At 47.6% G+C, this 20,724-nt stretch overlaps 1 protein-coding gene and 1 long non-coding RNA gene across 3 annotated transcripts in view; one reads left to right on the forward strand and one right to left on the reverse strand.

Moving 5' to 3' along the window:
* Window positions 1-18,808, reverse strand: part of LOC148143292 (uncharacterized) — a 91,020-nt gene extending 72,212 nt beyond the window's left edge. The window contains 1 exon segment of the mRNA XM_087975799.1: window positions 18,045-18,808. Within this exon segment, the coding sequence (XP_087831925.1) occupies window positions 18,045-18,808 (764 nt within the window).
* LOC148143293 (uncharacterized) lies at window positions 1,394-10,532 on the forward strand. Of its 2 annotated transcripts, none has more exons than XR_015751193.1 (3): window positions 1,394-1,669; window positions 6,706-6,990; window positions 9,977-10,532. It is a non-coding gene; the product is annotated as an uncharacterized LOC148143293 (long non-coding RNA). The 2 variants fall into 2 exon arrangements; XR_015751192.1 differs by lacking the exon at window positions 9,977-10,532 and adding an exon at window positions 8,571-9,069.
* Window positions 18,809-20,724: the final 1,916 nt, after the last annotated feature.

Consider the following 20,724-nt stretch of genomic DNA (forward strand, 5'->3'; position numbering starts at 1 on the left):
AGATGTTTGGACAGAGAAAGGGAGTTGCAGTCTGGGGTGGAGCTCAACCTTCATTCAGAGAAAGAGAGGAGCAGCAGTATCTTCAGAAGCTCATGGTCCAACTTGCGCATTCAGACAATAGGGGGGGCTCTTCTGGGAATGAAGCAATGTCTCCCCCTTTCCATTCCTTATCCTGGGAGAAAAGAGAAGGGGGAAGCACTGTTCACTTGCAGCAACGGGAGGCAGAGAGTATGAATCCAAGCAGGGATCAGACTCTGCAAAAGTCAGTTTCAGTCGGCTTCTTCTGGAATATCGTGTGCAATTCTGGTCTCCCTCCTATAGGCAGGATGTTGTGAAACTTGAAAGGATTCAGGGAAGAGTCACAAGGCTGTTGCCAGGGTAGGAGGGTTTGAACCACAAGGAGAGGCTGAATAAGCTGGGGCTGTTTTCCCTAGAGCATCGCAGGCTGAGTGTGTGGTTTTTAAAGAGGCTAATGAAAACTTGAGGAGTGTGGATGGGGTGAATAGAAAAGGTCTTTTCCCTGGGATGTGGGGAGTGCAGAACTAGAGGGCATAGGTTTAGGGCGAGGGGGGACAAATTTGAAAGGACCTTGCAGTCAACCTTTTTTTGCAGAGGGTGATGCGTGTATGGAATGAGCTGCCAGAGGAAGTGGTGGAGGCATCTGGATGGGTATATGAAAAGGAAGGGTTTAGATGGATATGGACCAAGTGATGGTAAATGGAACTAGACTAATTTTGGATATCCGGTCGGCATGGACATGTTAGATTGAAGGATCTGTTTCTGTGCTTTATGTCTCTGACTGTATGACTGGTGAAAAGCATTGACATTCGTCGAAACATTTATGCAACAGAAAATTATAAGAGGGTAAAGATAAACCTCATGTAGGGGGTAGTGTAATTTTTAAACGGTTAGCTGCATTTTAGTCTTTTCTACCTTATAGTAAACACAAGCAGACACTCTAAACTGTTGCCGGACCTCCCCCATGTTTTTATGAATGAAACAATTGTAACAGCTTTCCTCGATAGTTGAGAGACCGCCCTTAACCACAGTTGTACAACATCATCCATATAAAGAAAGAACGGGGAGCTCGAACACTGATTGGCCAAGTGAATAACAAAATAATCGCAGGCACCAGAACCCAAATAAGGAAAACAGTGGGGAACCCTAGCACTCATTGGTCAAGACAGCAGAAGGAGACCCAGCCCACATATACGTGTATATAATGCGTGGAGATTACTATGCTTGTGTGTGTACCCACGGGAACAACACCCGACTTTGCAAAGTTGAATGAAAAGTTTTGGACAGACTCCTCCTTTCTTTGTTCCTGGGAAGGGAAATAAAAGTGCCGGAGATGGGGCCGGACAGCCGCTTATCTCGCACAATTGTGGGCTCGTCCGGGATGAAATAATTATTGCCGGGGGGAAGTCTCTTCGGCTCACGGATCAAGCCTGATCACAACAAAGACGCGTCTAGTATATATTTATACTTCTCACTGATCAGCTTGGTCTGTCGGCCGTCGGCCAAGAGAGGATGTGACCCGGCTCATTTAAAAATAATTTTGAATCCTGGAAAAAGGAACACACGGACGAGTGCTGGGACGACCGGTTAGTGACTATACACGGGGGTACACACATTTAAAAAGGCCAGACAACTCCGTGCATGGATCAAGGTAAGAGGGTTTCTTTTGTTCTTCCTTGTTGGCCGCGTGGTTTTGACGGTCATCTGTGAAAACGCTTTGGGCGTTTAAGACCAGGACCGAAGATAAACCACGGGAAATTGTGGTTTTGACGGTCATCTGTGAAAACGTTTTAGGCGTTTAAGACCAGGACCGAAGATAGACCATGGGAAATCAGACTTCTAGATTTACTTAGGAGAAGTCAGGGAAGACTGCAAATGGGAAAGAAATACCCCCCGATAGTCCACCAGGTCGGAAGTTAAGTCTATGGACGGAAAGTAGTAGAACAAAGGACTTAAAGAAAGAGACCATGATAAAATATTGTTGTTTTATATGGACCAAAGAACCTATCCGCGCCCCCTCGGTAGTTTGGCCCGAGTATGGGTCTGATGAAGACTCGGTGTGTCAAATCCTAAATGTATATGTTAACAGAAAACAACCGTTTGACCCAGAAGAGAGCAAATACGCCGCCTGGTTGGCGGGCAACGGCAAGAGTACCACGCGTCTCTATCCTCTGATTCCCCAAACAGACCCGAGGAAGCCCCAGAAGTCTTGGGACATCCTCACCGACGGTTTGCCACCGTCCGCCCCGCCCCCGTATATACCACCCGCGCACAACCAGGCGTCCAGCGCGGACCTCCCTCCTGCGACGAATAAATCCGATTCCCAGCAGGCTACGACCAGTGAGGAAGGGACTGCTGGGGGGGGGGGGGGGGGGGGGGGGGCACAGGAGGGGGCGCAGAACCCACCCCAGGCACTAGGAAATCAGTCCGACTCGAGATGCGGAAAGGTCGAGAAGAGGGATTGAGAGCTGGGAGGAGTGACAATATTGAACAGCTGAACCCCTTACGAGAGGTGCCGTTTGGGAACGAACGGACCGGGTTCGTAGTACAACCTTTAAATTCTGGGGATATCTGGCAACTCCGTAACGAACTACCCCGTCTACTGGACGACCCCGTCAGTGTGGGAATACAACTGGACCAATTTCTGGGGCCCAGTATATACACATGGGCTGAACTGCAGGCCATGATGAGAATACTATTTAATTACGATGAAATTGTTATGATCCGGAATAGTGCAATGGCCATTTGGGATAGGGAGCATCAGGACGGCCCTCAGCGTGGAGAGCAGAAGTACCCCTTAGAGGACCCCCGGTGGGATCATAACGACGCAGGGGGATGGGCCAATATGACAGATCTCAGAAGCCTTTTAATCAGGGGGATCCAAACCTGCGTGCCCAAACAGCAGAATTTAGCGAAAGCATTCGAAGTTGGACAGAAAAAGGATGAATCCCCGAGTGAGTTTTTAGACCGTTTGCGGGAGTCCATGCGAAAGTATTCAGGTTTAGACCCCGATGGGGAAATAGGCAAGGGCATGCTTAAGGTGCACTTTGTGACTAAGTCATGGCCTGACATTCAGAAGAAATTACAGAAAGTGGAGGATTGGGCTGAAAAAGATGTTGCAGAATTATTACGGGAAGCACAGAAGGTGTACGTTCAGAGGGATGTAATAAGGGAGAAACATAAGACAAAAATGATGGTGGCAGCCGTACGGGAAGCTTGTAAGTCCACCGGAATGGGGGAGGGAGGTTATGGGGTGGAAAGAGGAACGTCGAAGGAACATTGGAGAGGGAGAGGAGCGAGACGGGGCAGAAGTGAGAGAGGAGGATCTTATGGAATTGAGCGGCCTCAGGTGGCCAGATGTTACCATTGCGGGAAACTGGGACACTTCAAAAGGGATTGTCCCGAGTTGAAAAGGGAAAAAGGAGGGATGTATGAAATGGAGCGTGAACAAATGGATTGGGGAAGTCAGGGGAGGATCGGAACACGGGCCTACCAAGAACCCCTGGTAAATTTACGGGTGGGCCCATTTAGACAAGATGTTACCTTCTTAGTTGACACAGGCACCGGCAGGTCCTCAATTCCCCTCCATCCTAGGGGGGGTTGGCCTCCAAGCTAAAACATTAAACATTTCAGGAGTTAAGGGTGGGGTTTTTAGTGCGAAAATATTCAAACCACAACCCTTGCGGCTGGAGGAGGAGGAGCTCCAGGTGGATCTCCTTCACCTCCCCCATCTTCCCTATGGGTTGTTGGGACGGGATTTGATAGTCCATTTCGGATTACAAATAGAAGTGGGAGAAGAGGAAGAATTAGCCGTTCCCATGTCATACCTTTGTGAGTCCCGATTGACAGAGATAGACCCTAGGGGTTGGGTCGCCAAAAGGAACCGGGGCGGACTCGCAATTCGACCTATTAAAGCCCCAGAGCCCCGACGTCAGAGTGCGCCAATACCCCATCTCTTGGGAAGGGAGGCAGGGCCTGAAGACAGTTATGGAAGACCTAATAAAAGATGGATTAGTAGAGCCCTGTATGTCACGATACAATTCCCCCATCCTGCTGGTCCGGAAGTCGGACGGGAGCTACCGAATGGTCCAAGACCTAAGGGAAGTAAATAAAATTGTCCAAGTACGGCACCCCGTGGTACCGAACCCATACACTATTCTGGGGCGAATACCCCCGGACCACGGCTGGTTTAGTGTTATAGACTTAAAGGATGCCTTCTGGGCGTGTCCCCTGGACAAGGACAGTAGGGATCTTTTTGCTTTTGAATGGGAGGATCCTGATACTGGCAGAAAACAGCAGTACAGGTGGACCGTGCTCCCCTAAGGATTCACTGAGTCCCCGACTCTGTTCGGGCAGATTCTGGAACAATTATTGGAGGGACTAACCTTGTCCCCGGCCCTTAAGCTTATACAATACGTGGACGATCTCCTTTTATCCGGACCCGCGGAGGAGGGCGTCCTACTTGGGACTAATGCCCTGTTAAATTACCTAGCTGAGAAGGGGTTAAGAGTGAGTCAGAAGAAGCTCCAATATGTCGAGAAAGAGGTTAAGTACCTGGGACACTTGATAAGCCCGGGACAGAAATGAATAAGTCTGGAAAGAGTGCGGGCAATAATCGAACTAGGCCTCCCAACAACCAAGAGGGAGTTGCGGAAGTTCTTGGGACTCTTAGGCTATTGTCGGTTATGGATAGACGACTATGCCCCCCTTACTAAAGACGTGTACCTAAAACTCATTGAGGAGGCACCCAACAGAATAAAATGGGAGGAGGAGGAGAAAAAGTTAATTGGAATCCTAAAAGAAAAATTGATGACCGCACCTGTTTTAAGCTTGCCGGATTTTAGTAAGACATTTCGTCTCTTTGTGAACTCCAGAAAGGGAACCGCTCTTGGAGTATTGACCCAGGAATGGGGGGGAAAAAGGAAGCCTGTGGCTTTCTTGTCAAAAATTCTGGATCCAGTCTCCCGAGGGTGGCCGGAGTGTGTCCAAGCGGTGGCAGCCACGGCAAAGCTGGTAGAGGAAAGCAGGAAGTTGACTTTCGGGGCCCCCTTGACAGTCACTACTCCCCACCAGGTTAGAACTATCCTGAATCAGAAGGCCGGGAGGTGGCTGACTGACTCGAGAATTCTGAAATATGAAGCCATATTGTTAGACTGAGAAGACCTCCGAATAGAAGTCCGGGGCTGCCAGAACCCGGCGGACTTTCTTTGGAAAGGGGAAGGGGAGGAGGAACTGGAACACTACTGTTCAAACATAATAGAGTACCAGAGTAAAGTGAGGGAAGATCTGAGGGATACCCCCTTACATGCAGGAAGGCGGTGGTACATTGACGGGTCCTCTCGAGTGAAAGATGGGAAAAGACACAACGGTTATGCAGTCATTAGTGAGACTGGTTGGGAATTAGTGGAAAGTGGACGGCTACCGAATGCCTGGTCCGCACAAACATGCGAATTGTACGCCTTGCACCGGGCTCTGAGGAATTTAAAGGGAATAGCCGGGACAATCTACACTGACTCTAAGTATGCCTTTGGGGTAGTACACATCTTTGGGAAGATCTGGAAGGAAAGGGGAATGATAAATAGTAGAGGAAAGGAGTTGGTCCACGAGGAACTAGTAGCCATGATCTTGGAGGATTTGTTGCTGCCACAAGAGATTGCTGTAGTACATGTGAAAGGGCACCAGAAAGACGATAAAATAGAGACCCTGGGGAATCAATTGGCAGATGAACAGGCAAAATTGGCCGGGATGGGGAAGGAAGTAATAAACTGCCTGGTAAGGATTCCCTAGATATCCGAAATTACCGAAGTGCCCACGTTTACTGACGAAGAAACTCTTCATGCGTCTCTGGGGGGTACAAAGGATAGGGAAGGGAAGTGGACCTTACCCGATGGCCGCCAGCTACTAAATCGACCGTTGACGCGGGACATTATTGCCCGTCTACACCAAGGGGGTCACTGGGGCGCCCAGGCACTGTGTGATGCCTTCCTGCCGATATGCTCACCCTGGTCTGTACACGGTAGCCAAGCAGGTCACAGGAGATTGCATAACATGTCGAAAGATTAACAAAAGGGGGCTACGGCAGCATGCAAGACAAGGGGGTAGGAGTCCAGCCTATAGGCCGTTTGAGTATGTCCAGGTAGATTACACTGAGCTCCCCCCCCATAGGTCGCCTGAAGTATCTATTAGTAATAGTAGATCACCTGACAGGATGGGTGGAAGCTTTCTCCACTGCCACGGCAACGGCAACTCAGGTTAGCAAAATTCTACTCGAACAAATCATCCCACGATTTGGGCTACCCCGCGCTATTGACTCTGACCAGGGGAGCCACTTCACCTCGACCGTCCTCCAGAATGTAGTGCAAGCAATGGGGATTGACTGGGATTTGCACACCCCCTGGCATCCCCCCTCCTCGGGCAAGGTCGAAAGAATGAACCAGACCATCAAAAAGCAGCCAACCAAACTCACTCGTGAAATCGGCCTGCCTTGGACCAAATGTCTACCCCTTGCCCTATTGCAAAATTCGCACCCAGCCAAGGCGGGATTTGGGCGTCTGCCCTTTCGAAATGCTGTTTGGCCTCCCGTTCCATGGGCCGAAGGGGGAACCTCCTGTATTCGAGTCTCGGGATATGTTTGTGCAAAAATATGTGGTGGCTCTGGGGTCTGCTCTATCTCGTTTACGCCAACAGGGACTTTTGGCACAGACGCCGCCCCTCGAGTTTGCGGTGCACACCGTCAAGCCGGGTCAGTGGGTCCTGATTAAAAACTGGAAGCAACGTACCCTCGAACCAACTTGGGACGGTCCCTTCCTGGTACTTTTGACTACCGAAACGGCTGTCGGTATGGCTGAAAAGGGCTGGACACATTACACTCGAGTCAAGGGACCAGTGCCACAACCGACGGAGGACGAACGAACCTCTCTGACAAAGGCATCTAAGGAACAGAGACCCTGAGAACAAACTAATCGGACTTTGGTGAGTCTAAAGGAACTGTGCCCTCTGGCTACAGGTGTCGCGACAAAATGCGGTCAATCGTATTGTTAACTTGCTATGCCATTATCCTTGGGCTGGGTCATAGTGCGCGTGTTACCCAATTTGGCCTCTGGAAAAAAACAAGCAGAGGACCATTAGTGGTTCTCCATCTCCGTGCCTGCCAACAAGCCAACACAGACATTTAGCTTAGACCTATGTGGGTTGGTGCCCTGTGGGACTAAAAGAGAACTGAATCAAACTAAGCGGAACCTAGAGAGAGAAAGGGGATTCCAGGGTCAGACGTTAGTATTACAATTGCATGGTAGGGAAGGCATAAATAGGCCTCCAGCCCCCGGGGTCCAGGCTATGGTGTCAGTTGTCCGTGATCCCATCACCCCTGGACGAGACTGTGGGCAGAATCAGTGCAATCCGCTCTATCTGACCATAAAGAACTTGGGAAACAACGGGACGAGCCTTAATGGAACAATCCTGGGTATTAGGGTTGGGGGCCAGGCAGGACAGGAGGGGTTGCAGCTGTGCTGCACGCATATCACGATCATTGAAGCTGAGTCTGGGGGCTCATCCGCCACCGATGAGCAGGAAAAGATTAGAATAATTGAGGTGACGGATTTGGAAAAGACCTTTGAAATAGAAACGGGATACGGGGAGGCGAATGCCTGAATGGAATGGGTCAAATATACTGTGAGGAGCATGAAAAAGAATGATTGCTACGCATGCACGAGTGCCCGCCCTAACCCTCAGGTGGTCCCATTCCCGCTGGGATGGGAGAAACACCCACGAGCCTTGGACTGCATGATAAGGCTGTACCAGGACCGAGAGGCCTGGAACGACTCCACTTGTCGACCCTTGAGTTTGAAGTTTCCCCCCGTCAGGTCTGAGGGGGCGCCCCGCCCGCCATCATTCTCAGGGGTAACGGGTACGCACCAGGCCTGCGTCTCTCGGACGGGACTACAATGGGACAACAATGTGGGGACATTTGACAAGTGCAGCGGATCAATTCGGCTGGTCAATGAAACTGCCGGGGGCGGGAATTACTCCCACATTCATGTGCCTAGGGCAGACCTCTGGTGGTACTGTGGTGGGAGGGTTCTGCGACCGACCCTGCCCCCAAAATGGATGGGCACTTGTGCAATTGTTCAATTGGCCATCCCATTCACCATTGGCATTCGAAAAACAAGAGCAACCCCGTTCCAGTGGAAGAACTGAGAGAGCTTTGGAGACCTCTTTCGATGATAACATATATTTATATGCCATAGGGGTCCCCAGGGGTGTTCCTGACGAATACAAGGCTAGGAACCAGATAGCGGCGGGTTTTGAGTCGTCACTGTTCTGGTGGGTGACCATCAATAAGAACGTGGATTGGATTAATTATATTTACTACAATCAGCAGAGGTTCATTAATTATACCCGGGATGCAGTGAAAGGAATAGCAGAACAACTGGACGCCACTAGTAGGATGGCGTGGGAAAATAGGTTGGCCTTAGACATGATGTTGGCAGAGAAGGGGGGTGTTTGTATCATGATAGGCACTCAGTGCTGCACTTTCATCCCCAACAACACAGCCCCTGATGGGTCCATCACCCGCGCCCTGGATGGACTCACCACATTGGCGGACGAACTGGCCGAAAACTCGGGCATCGACTCTGACCTCACGGACTGGTTGGAAGCTTGGTTCGGTAAATGGACGGGGGTGGTCGTTTCCTTTCTTGTCTCATGTATAGTGGTGGCAGGGGTACTCACTGCCCTTGGGTGTTGCGTTATTCCCTGCATCTGGGGATTAACTCAACGACTGATCGAAACTGCCCTTACTAAGAGGGATGTTCCCTATGGGCAGGTTGAACGAATGAATCTCGAGATGGAACAACGTGAATCCCTCTTGGGCGGGGGTAGTATTAGAGACGGGCAGTTTGATGAACAAGCTCGGGAGTTATTAAACGCCCTGGAGAAGAAACTTACGGTTTAAAAATTACAGGCCGTAAGAAAAGACACGGGGGATTTGTAGGGGGTAGTGTAATTTTTAAACGGTCAGCTGCATTTTAGTCTTTTCTACCTTATAGTAAACACAAGCAGACACTCGAAACTGTTGCCGGACCTCCCCCATGTTTTTATGAATGAAACAATTGTAACAGCCTTCCTCGATAGTTGAGAGACCGCCCTTAACCACAGTTGTACAACATCATCCATATAAAGAAAGAACGGGGAGCTCGAACACTGATTGGCCAAGTGAATAACAAAATAATCGCAGGCACCAGAACCCAAATAAGGAAAACAGTGGGGAACCCTAGCACTCATTGGTCAAGACAGCAGTAGGAGACCCAGCCCACATATACGTGTATATAATGCGTGGAGATTGCTATGCTTGTGTGTGTACCCACGGGAACAACACCCGACTTTGCAAAGTTGAATGAAAAGTTTTGGACTCCTCCGTGTCTTTCTTCCTGGGAAGGGAAATAAAAGTGCCGGAGATGGGGCCGGACAGCCGCTTATCTCGCACACACACGTCATTGATCAATGAATCCTGGTGTAGTATGGCTGTATTTCCAGTAATAGTCAGTATGGCATGGAAGGAGTCCAAAACGACGGCTTCTTTTACAGAAACTCACACGTAAATCCGAGTCTTCTGGGAATCTAAGACAACCGTGCGTCAAGAGAACATAGATAAGTCTGGGGTATATGGTACATATTTGATGGAATGTTTATGGCTCTAAAAGCCTGATTTTCCGTGTTTCTGGGCTCATAATATTGCACTGCAGCATATTGTATGATAGATGTCCATTCAGCAACTTGAGTGAACTCTTCATGGAATATGCAATCCACCACATTACCCTGCTGTATACATTTACAGAAAGGTCAGCACAAAGATCTTGGGTATTAAGAGAGGAAAGAATGATCCACAGAAACTAGAATTGTGTGTTCTGATTTTCTATTGTGGACTGACAGCAATGACCTTTGCAATCTCTTTCCACAGGAATATTACAAGAGAAGAATTTGGAGGCAGAAATCTCAGACCAAACATCACATCGAAGTCTGACAGTCACTTGATTCACCAGGACTTGGATATTGATGGCCTTGAAAACAAAGGGGAGAAGGTCTGTCTGCTTAGTTAGGTTTTAAACGTCAGTGTGACTGGAAACTCAGAGTCTCACATACCCACACATCAGAGTAGTGACTGGAACATGCTTTACAGACTGAATGAGAGTCCTCCAATTATCAGAGGCTTCACCAGTGCTCAATTGGTGTCAGTGTTTATTCTCCATCTGAGCCTCCATCCAGCCCTCAACCCCCCTCCATCAACATAAAGGTATCCCCCACATTTCGAAAGTTCACTTTGCACTACTTCACTTTTACATTAATACCTGTTCTCTCAAACCGAAAGAAATCCGAAGAGGATTGTCGCTTTTACAAAGAAAGGCATAATATAAATTAATTCATGGTAATTGCTTCTTCGCTTTAGGCCCATTTCAGCTTATGAAAGGAACACTCTACTTTCAAATAGTGGGGGCAAGCTGTATCAATACAATACAGCACAGTCACAGGCCCTTCTCACTTGGTTTAGGCACATACACCCCCTCAAGCCTGTACTAATTCTTAATCCTCACTTAGACCTGCAATTTATTGCCCATGTGTGGTTTCTGTTCCTCTGTTCACCTCCCCTTCATGTGTCTATCAAGATACATCTTAAACATTGTTAAGGTGCCTGCTTCCACTACCTCCACTGGCAGTGCGTTCGAGAAACTCACCACCCCTCTGTATAAATTCCCCACCCCCACCACTTGTCCCCCAAACAGTCCCCCTCTCACCTTGAACCTCTTTTAGTTGACCTTTCCACTTTGGAGTGAAAAAACGCCTCTGACTATCATAGAATCCCTCCAGCGTGGAAACAGACCATTCAGCCCAACAAGTCAACACCGGCCCTCCAAAGATTAACACAGAGACCCGTTCCCTTACCCCTGTGATCTACATTTACTCTTGACTAATGCACCGAACTTACACATCCCTGAACATTGGGGTAATTTACATACAGACAATCCAACTTAACCTGCCTCTCCTTGGACACTATGGGTAATTTAGCTTCAGTAATCCACCCTAACCTATACATGTTTGGATTGTTGGAGGAAGCCGGAGCACCCGGAGGAAGCCCACACAGACACGGGAGGTGGGGTGCAGGGACAATGTGCCAACTCCACACAGATAGTTGCCTGAGACTAAAATCGAAGGCAGGTCCCTGGCACTGTGAGGCGTCAGTGCGAACCACTGAGCTACCCTGCCACCCCTGTCCAGCCAATCTGTGTATTTCAGCATTTTGTCGAGGTCTCCTCTCAGCCTCTGTTTTTCCAAAGAAAACAATCTAGGTTTATGCCTCCTCTGCTCATAACGAGAGCCCTCCAGACTAGGCAATGTCCTGGTGAACCTTGTCTGTACCCTCTGCCAGAGCACCCACATCCTTCCAGTAGCACAGTGACCAGAACTACACACTATATTCTGAATGTGGCCAGAATAAACAGCTGTAACGTAACTCTTACACTCAAGGAAGTGTGCTGTGTGCTTTTTTGACCACCGTGCCCACCTGCATTACCACTTCCACGGATCTATATGCCCAGATCTCTCTGTATGCCAGTGCTCCTATGTGTTCTGCCATTTATCATACAATTCTTATATTTCCTTCATCTCTATCGAGCTTCACCTTAACTGTCTTTCTCTCTTTATCTCTTTTTACCCCCTTCTCATCCCTCCAGACATCAGCATATCATAAGACCATAGCAGCAGAAATTAGGCCATTCAGCCCATTGAGTCTGCTTCGCCATTCAATTATGTCTGATAAGTTTCTCAACCCCATTCTCTCCCTTAACCCTTGATCCTCACGAACCTATCTATCTCCGTCTTAAATATATTCAGTAACCTGGCCTCCACAGCCTTGTGGCAGTGAATTCCATAGACTCACCACACTCTGGCTGAAGGAGCCTCTCTTCCCTCTGTTCTAAAGGGTCTTCCCTTGACGCGAAGGCTGAGCCCTCAGGTTCTAGTCTGTCCTACCAATGGAAACACCTTCCCAACATCCACACCGTTCATTATTTTGTAGGTTTCAATTAGATCCCTTCTCATCCTTCTGAACTCCATGAAGTATAAACCTAGAGTCCTCTAATGTTAAATGTGTTAAAGTTTTCATTCCTGGACCATTCTTGTGAACCTCCTCTGAACATGTTCCAGGGCCAGTACATCCTTCCTGAGATATGGGGCCCAAATCTACATACAGTACTCTAATTGTGGGCTGACCGGAGCCTTACAGAGCCTCAGAAGTACATCCCTGCATTTATATTCAAGTCTGATCAAAATAAATGCCATCATTGCATTTGCATTTGCCTCCCCAACTACTGACTCAACCTGTAAGTTTACCTTGAGAGAATCCTGGAGTAGAACTCCATAGTCCCTTTGCACATGAGATTTCTGAATTTTCTCCCCATAATCCTTCTGTTCCAGAGTAGCAGCAGAGATTTCCAGACACCTAGATTGTTTTCAGGGATACCAAGGGATCTGGGGAATTGCCAATATCTCAGGAGGAGGCAGAGGGGAATGTGGTGTGGTCCTGTAAACTGCAGAACTTTCCAACTCCCTGAATCAGCAGGAACTCTTTCTGGACCAAGAAACAAAAGGGCCACTGAGAAACTGCTACATCAGAAGGCAGAAATTAGGCCATTCAGCCCATTGAATGGTGGAGCAGACTCAATCATTCTTAAATATCAAGGGTTACAGGGAGAATTGGGTTGAGAAACGTATCAGCCACGATTGAATAGTAGAGCAGACTCAATGGGCTGAATGGCCTAATTTCTGGTAGTTAACCATCCCTGGGAAGAAGGACGCAAAACAACAAGATGTTTCCTGGGACAGATGAGCGAAGTGTTTAATAAGCTCATGATAAAAGGACAATTAAGTTTGTCTGTGGAAGGAAGGCCCTGACGTAAAGGGGTTTTTTGCAGGAAACGCTGTATCAAACAAACCACTAAACCTCAAGGATAAGAAGGTAAGCTACAGACCGGAGATCTCCAGAAGTATGGGGAGGTGGTGTTAGAATTTAAAGAAGCATCACATCACAGATTTGAAAGCGAGGAATCTCCACCAGAATTCAACCAGAATGATGTAGCAGCAGTACTTGGAAGAAGAATGTTGCACTGAATCCCTGGACACGTCCAGAGACAGATACTGTTGGAGGAAACTCAGTTAAATTCTGCCATCAATTGGGTGATAGCCAAGTTGTGAGTGAGGTTGAACTTGGTTACATAGAAGAATACAGCGCAGTACAGGCCCTTTGGCCCTCGATGTTGTGCCGATCCAAGCCCACCTAACCTACACTAGCCCATTATCCTCCATATGCCTATCCAATGCCTGCTTAAATGCCCATAAAGAGGGAGAGTCCACCACTGCTACTGGCAGGGCATTCCATGAACTCACTACTCGCTGAGTAAAGAATCTACCCCTAACATCTGTCCTACACCGATCACCCCTTAATTTAAAGCTATGCCCCCTTGTAATAGCTGACTCCATACGTGGAAAAAGGTTCTCATGGTCAACCCTATCTAAACCTCTAATCATCTTGTACACCTCTATCAAGTCACCCCTAAACCTTCTTTTCTCCAATGAAAACTTGAGGAGTTTTATTTTTGGTTGCTACATACAATAAAGTGTTAATCATTGTTTCAGCAGTTAATTGTGTGTAGTTTCTGAGTTAAGAGCCAAATTAAGACGATTCACCCACAACCACAGTGAGAGGCTGGGATTCATGTTGACTCCATTGCATTCAGCACTACATTACGTCAATACTTTTATAAAGCAAAGGCTGACAGCCACACCTATCTCAAACAGAAACACCCAGAGGAGCATGTCACCCAATAATCTGTAAAATTAGCATGAAAAGTGGTGTAACCTGCTCTAGTGATAAGAATAAATCCCCAACACTTTAAAATCAACAATCAGCAATTTATTTATCCAACTCTCACGGTGAACAAATGAACAAAAGTATTAACATACTGGATACAGGCCAGGAGCAGATGGGTGGCACTAGTTTAGTTGGGGATCATGGACTGGTTGGTCTGAAGGGTCTGTTTCCAGGCTGCATGACTCCATAGCACGGAATGAATGGGGATCCATCCCAAAGATGATAAAGGTTTCAAGCACCACCTTAGGCATATGTGTGGACACCCCTCCAGATAACTGAGGGCAGTGGGACACTGTGAGGGTCAATAGATCAGTCAGCCAGCCAGTTCTCTCCAGGAGACTTGTCTCTCAAGAAAGGAAGTGGTTTCCTGCCCCATCAGCCAGATTACCCAGTTTGGATTAGGTCCTATATTTCCAACAAAATAGGTAGACAGGGCAGTGTCTATAACAAATATGTTATTAAACTTGGAAGCGTGCTGAAGACATATACAAGGATGTTACCAGGATTCAAGGGTCTGTGTAAAAGGGAGAGGTTGGACAAGCTAAGATATTTTTATTTAGAGCATTAAGAGTCTGAGAGAGGCCCTTCGAGAAGTGAAGAGATCGTGAGAGGGTGAATGCACTCAGACTTTTACCCCGGGGTTGGGGAAGTGAGGGCTAGAGGGCATCAGTTTAAGGTTAGAGGAAAAAGAATAAAAGGGAATGTGAGGGGCAACGTTTCTTTTCACGCAGACGGTGGTACACATATGGAATGAGATGCCAGCGGAAGTGGTTGAGGTGGGTACATTAACAACATTTAAAAGGCATTTGGACAAATACGTGGATAGGAAAGGTATGGAAGGAAATGGGCCAAGTGCATGGAAATGGGCTGAGTGTTGATGGACAGTTTGGTCGGTGTGGACCATGTTGGGCCGAAGGGCCTGTCTCCTGCTGTAGGACTCTATGATTTGCATCTCTTTGTTGGTCAGACAGTTTTGAGTTTCCAAATGGAACATCTCACAATCAGGCCGAATAAAATCCAATCTCATTCGTCAACTCTGATGCGGAGGTGCTGGTGTTGAATTGGGGTGGACAAGGTCAGAAGTCACATGGCACCAGATGAAGTGATGAGGGGGCAGTACTCATGAAAGAGCAATGCTCCGAAAGCTTGTGATTTCAAATAAACTTGTTGCACTGTAACATGGTGTCATGTGACTTCCGACTTCTTCAACTCAAACTTGATGGGATACTTTGTCCAACTCGGCATATTTTATCAAGATTGCTTGGAGGAATTCTTTTTTTTTAAAGATTAGATTCCCTACAGTATGGAAACAGGTCCTTTGGCCCAACAAGTCCACACTGGCCCTCCGCAGAGTCACCCAGCCATTCCACTATCCCTATTCATCTACATTTACCCCAACTAATGCACCACACCGACACATCCCTGAACACTATAGGACAATTTAGATGGGCCAATTCATCCTAACCTGCACACCTTTAGACCAGGGGAAGGAAACCAGAGCACTCAGAGGTAACCCATACAGACGTGGGGCGTGCAACGTGAAAGCGACACACAGACTGTCACCCCAAGGGTGGAATTGAACCCAGGTCAGCATCGTGAGGCAGTGGTACTAACCACTGAGTCACCATGCCACCCCTGAGCCACGTAGGTGGGCTTGGTGGGGGTGAGTCCAGCACAAAACACAAAAGCTCACTGCACCCACTGTCAGAATGGGCAGGAGGTTCAGCCCTGGGGGTGACCCACTGCAGCGTCACTGGTGGAATCTGATTGTTGGATGCACTGGTGCCTCCGCAAGTTGCAGGACAATGAGAACTGGCCAAAGACCTCGAAGTGAAGGAGCCATTGCGAAGTAGTGACCATAATACAATAAGCTTCAATATGCAATTTGAGAGGGAGAGGGTACAGTCGGAAGTGACAATACTTCTGTTGAATAAAGGGAATTATGGAGCTATGAGGGAGGAGCTGGCCAAAGTTCAATGGATGACCGTGGAGGAACAATGGCGGATATTTCTGTGTATAATGCAGAAGTTGCAGGATCAGTTCATTCCTAAAAGGAAGAAAGATCCCAGGAGGAGGCATGGGCGGCCGTGGCTGACGAGGGAAGTAAAGAAACATATAAAGTTAAAAGAGAAAAAGTATAACATAGCTAAGATAAGTGGGAAAACTGAGGACTGGGAAGCTTTTAAAGAGCAACAGAGGATTACTAAGAAGGAAATACGCAGAGGAAAAATGAGGTACGATGGTAAACTGGCCAAGAATATTAAGGAGGATAGTAAAAGCTTTTTTAGGTATGTGCAAGGCAAAAAAATGGTTAGGACAAAAATTGGGCCCTTGAAGACAGAAACAGGGGAATATATTACTAGGAACAAAGAAATGGCAGAGGAATTAAATGGGTACTTCAGATTTGTGTTCACTGGGGAAGACACAAGCAATCTCCCTGAGGTAACAGTGGCTGAAGGACCTGAACTTAAGGGAATTTATATTTGCCAGAATTTGGTGTTGGAGAAGCTGTTAGGTCTGAAGGTTGATAAGTCTCCGGGGCCTGATGGTCTGCATCCCAGGGTACTGAAGGAGGTGGCTCGGGAAATCGTGGATGCGTTGGTGATTATTTTCCAGAGTTCAATAGATTCGGGGTTGGTTCCTGAGGATTGGAGGGTGGCAAATGTTATACCACTTTTTAAGAAAGGTGGGCGAGAGAAAGCAGGTAATTATAGACCAGTTAGTCTGACCTCAGTGTTGGGAAAGATGCTGGAGTCTATCATAAAGGATGAAATTACTGCACATCTGGATAGTAGTAACAGGATAGGACAGAGTCAGCATGGATTTATGAAGGGGAAATCATGCTTGACTAATCTTCTTGAATTTTTTGAGGATGTAACTATGAAGTTGGACGAGGGAAATCCAGTAGATGTAGTGTACCTGGACTTTCAGAAAGCTTTTGATAAAGTCCCACACAGGAGGTTAGTGAGTAAAATTAGGGTGCATGGTATTGGGGGCAAAGTACTAGACTGGATTGAAAATTGGTTGGCTAATAGGAAACAAAGTGATAAACGGCCCCATTTCGGAATGGCAGGCAGTGACCAGTGGGGTACCGCAAGGATCCGTGCTGGGACCACAGCTTTTTACAATATATGTTAATGATGTAGAAGATGGTATCAGCAATAACATTAGCAAATTTGCTGATGATACAAAGCTGGGTGGCAGGGTGAAAAGTGATGAGGATGTTAAGAGATTACAGGGTGACCTGGACAAGTTAGGTAAGTGGGCAGATGCATGGCAGATGCAGTTTAATGTGGATAAATGTATGGTTATCCACTTTGGTAGCAAGAACAGGAAGGCAGACTACTACCTCAATGGAATGAACTTATGTAAAGGGGCAGTACAGAGAGATCTGGGTGTGCTTGTACACCAGTCAATGAAGGCAAGCATGCAGGTACAGCAGGTAATGAAGAAGGCTAACAGCATGCTGGCCTTCATAACAAGAGGAATTGAGTATAGAAGCAAAGAGGTGCTTCTGCAGCTGTACAGGGCCCTGGTGAGACCACACCTGGAGTACTGTGTGCAGTTCTGGTCTCCAAATTTGAGAAAAGACATTCTGGCTATTGAGGGAGTGCAGCATAGGTTCACGAGGTCAATTCCTGGAATGGCAGGATTACCTTACACTGAAAGACTGAAGCGACTGGGCTTGTATACCCTTGAGTTTCGAAGATTGAGAGGGGATCTGATTGAGATGTATAAGATTATGAAAGGATTGGACACACTGGCAGTAGGAAACATATTTCCACTGATGGGTGAGTGCCGAACCAGAGGACACAGCTTAAAAATACGGGGTAGGCCATTTCGGACAGAGCTCAGGAGAAACTTCTTCACCCAGAGAGTGGTGGCTGTGTGGAATGCTCTGCCACAGGGGGCAGTGGAGGCCCAGTCTCTGGATTCATTTAAGAAGGAGTTGGATAGAGCTCTCAAAGATAGTGGAATCAAGGGTTATGGAGATAAGGCAGGAACAGGATACTGACTAGGAATGATCAGCCATGATTATATTGAATGGCGGTGCAGGCTCGAAGGGCAGAATGGCCTACTCCTGCACCTATTGTCTATTGTCCGCCCGCAGTCAGGGCAGGCAAACGGCCTCTCCCCGGTGTGGACCCATTGATGGGCCAGCAGTTTGGAGGAGTGGGAGAACCCCTTCCCGCACTCGGGGCAGCTGAATGGCTTTTCCCTAGTGTGGACCCGCTGGTGGGACAACAGGTCAGAGGAATTGCTGAAGGCCTTACCACACTCAGAGCAAGCGAAAGGCCTCTCCCTCATGTGGATTCGCCGGTGTCTCAGCAGGTCGGAGGAATTGCTGAAGGCCTTCCCGCACACTGGACAGCTGAAGGGCCTCTCCCCCGTGTGGACCCGCTGATGGGCCAGCAGGTTGGAGGATTTACTGAAGGCCTTCCCGCAATCTGGGCAGCTGAAGGGCCGCTCCCCCGTGTGGATCCGCTGATGGGCCAGCAGGTTGGAGGAATTGCTGAAGGCCTTCCCACACTCTAGGCAGCTGAAGGGCCTCTCTCCCGTGTGGACCCGCTGATGGGCCAGCAGGGAGGAGGAATTGCTGAAGGCCTTCCCGCACTCTGGGCAGCTGAAGGGCCTCACCCCCGTGTGGACCCGCCGGTGCCTCAGCAGGTTGGAGGAATCGCTGAAGGCCTTCCCGCATTCAGGGCAGCTGAATGGCCTCTCCCCCGTGTGGACTCGCCGGTGCGTCAGCAGGTTGGAGGAATTGCTGAAGGCTTTCCCGCATTCGTGGCAACTGAAGAGCCTCTCCCCTGCGTGGAATCGCTGGTGGGTCTGGAGGTTGTCCACCCAAGTGAATCCTTTCCCACACATGGAGCAGTAAAACTTCCTCTCACCAGTGTGTATATGCTGGTGGGGCAGCAGGACAAAGGAGCAAGTAAAGCCCTTTGCCCGCTCGGGGCAGGAGAACGGCCTCTTCCCAGTGTGATTGCACTGATGAGCCGCCAGGACAGGTGGGACATGGAAGCCCTTCCCGCAGTCGCCACAATTCCATGGTTTCTCAACAGGGCGTGTTTCCTCGGGTTTCTCCATGGCCGAAGCTTCAGCTGCACACACACGTGTACAACCCTGCCATGAATTCTTCTTTCCAGGCAGTAGAGTTGTTTCAGGTTTCACACTCAGTGCGCTGCAACAGTAGGGTCTTTCAACCAGTCCCCCCGTACTCAAACTGGAACCAAAAAGAACGCTTTGCTCCTTCTCACAGAATCATAGTTGAAAATTGTTGCGGTCCTGATGGATTGAGTAACTGTCAGACATTGATGTGAAAGTGAGGATTGGAGACGCTGGAGAGTCAGAGTCAAAAACTGCATCGCTGGAAAAGCGCAGCATGGCAAGCAGCATCAGAGAAGCAGGAGAATCAACATTTTGGACATAAGCCCTTTATCTGTTAACTTGAAACTTCTGTCTTCAGATAGTCTGTAAGAAAAGATTACAAAAGTCACCACTGCCAGTCCAGTTTTTTTTAGATATTTTATTAGAAATTTAACATTTTATCAAGTTTACAAAAATAAACAAAACTCTCAGATATAAACATTGATATACAATTAACTCAAATATACAATAGCCAAAATTTAACAAAAAACAGAAAAAAAAAGAAAAAGAAAAAAAAACAAAACTCAACTATCTACTAATCTAACTTACAACTAACCAGAGCATATATTTAAGTGTCTTACATGCTCGGGATGTGTTAGCATCAGATATAATAAAACCCGTATTCGTGCGGGATTCCTCCCCCGAGGGGCCCCGGACCAGCCAGGTTTGTAATCTCAATTAAATAAAAGCCCTTGTTAGGATAGCCGAAATATCTGTATTTATGTAATTCAAGAAGGGCTGCCATATTTTATAAAATAATTCGGTCTTTCGGTGCACCATATTTGTAAGGAAGTCAAGGGGAATACATTCCATATTTAATCTGTGCCAATTTGAAAGTCCAGGGTGGCCCTCAGCCGCCCAGTTCACCAAAATATTTTTCCTTGCACGAAAGAAAGAATAGAAAATAGTCTCTTCCCGTATGTGTCCAGGGAGGGAAGGTTCGAAAAGCCCAAGAGGAGAGATACGGGGTCCACTTTAATTTCCGTTCCTAAAATTTCTGTCAGGGTACTTGCTACTTTAGTCCAATATCTACGGATCTTATGACAGGTCCATAAGCAATGTACATGAGTGCCCACTTCTATTTTGCATTTCGGACACATTGGAGATGCTCCTGCCTTAAATTTTGCCAATCGAACCGGTGCTATATGGGCCCTATGAAGTATCTTCAGCTGGATAGCCTGGGTTCTGTTACAGATAGTAATTCTTCTAGCATTTTCCCAAATATCATTCCACGTTTCTATAGAGATTTCTAGTCCCAAATCCTGATCTCATGTTTTAAGCAGATTATACATATCTCCCGATACTTCATCATGTCGTAAATGATAAATAGTACTGACGGAAAATACCCCCACTGGTCGTAGGATACTACATTCTCTATCTGATGTATAAAGACTCTAATAACGTGGTCTTCTTCTGTATATAATCTCGAATTTGGAAGTATCGAAAGAGGTCTCCATTAGGTAATCCGAATTTCTGACGCAGCTGTTCAAAAGACATCTGGACCCCATCTTTAAATAGATCCCCTAAACATGAGATACCCCTGGATCTCCAGAGTTTAAAAGTGGCATCTGTAAATCCCGGTTGGAATCCCCATGCTCCCACTATCGGTGCATAGGGGGATGTTTTATGTGAATTGC

The sequence above is a fragment of the Chiloscyllium plagiosum genome, unplaced genomic scaffold, assembly GCF_037043375.1.
Source record: "Chiloscyllium plagiosum isolate Xiang-an unplaced genomic scaffold, Cpla_swu_hap1 HiC_scaffold_27, whole genome shotgun sequence".
NCBI classification, from domain to species: Eukaryota; Metazoa; Chordata; class Chondrichthyes; order Orectolobiformes; family Hemiscylliidae; genus Chiloscyllium; species Chiloscyllium plagiosum.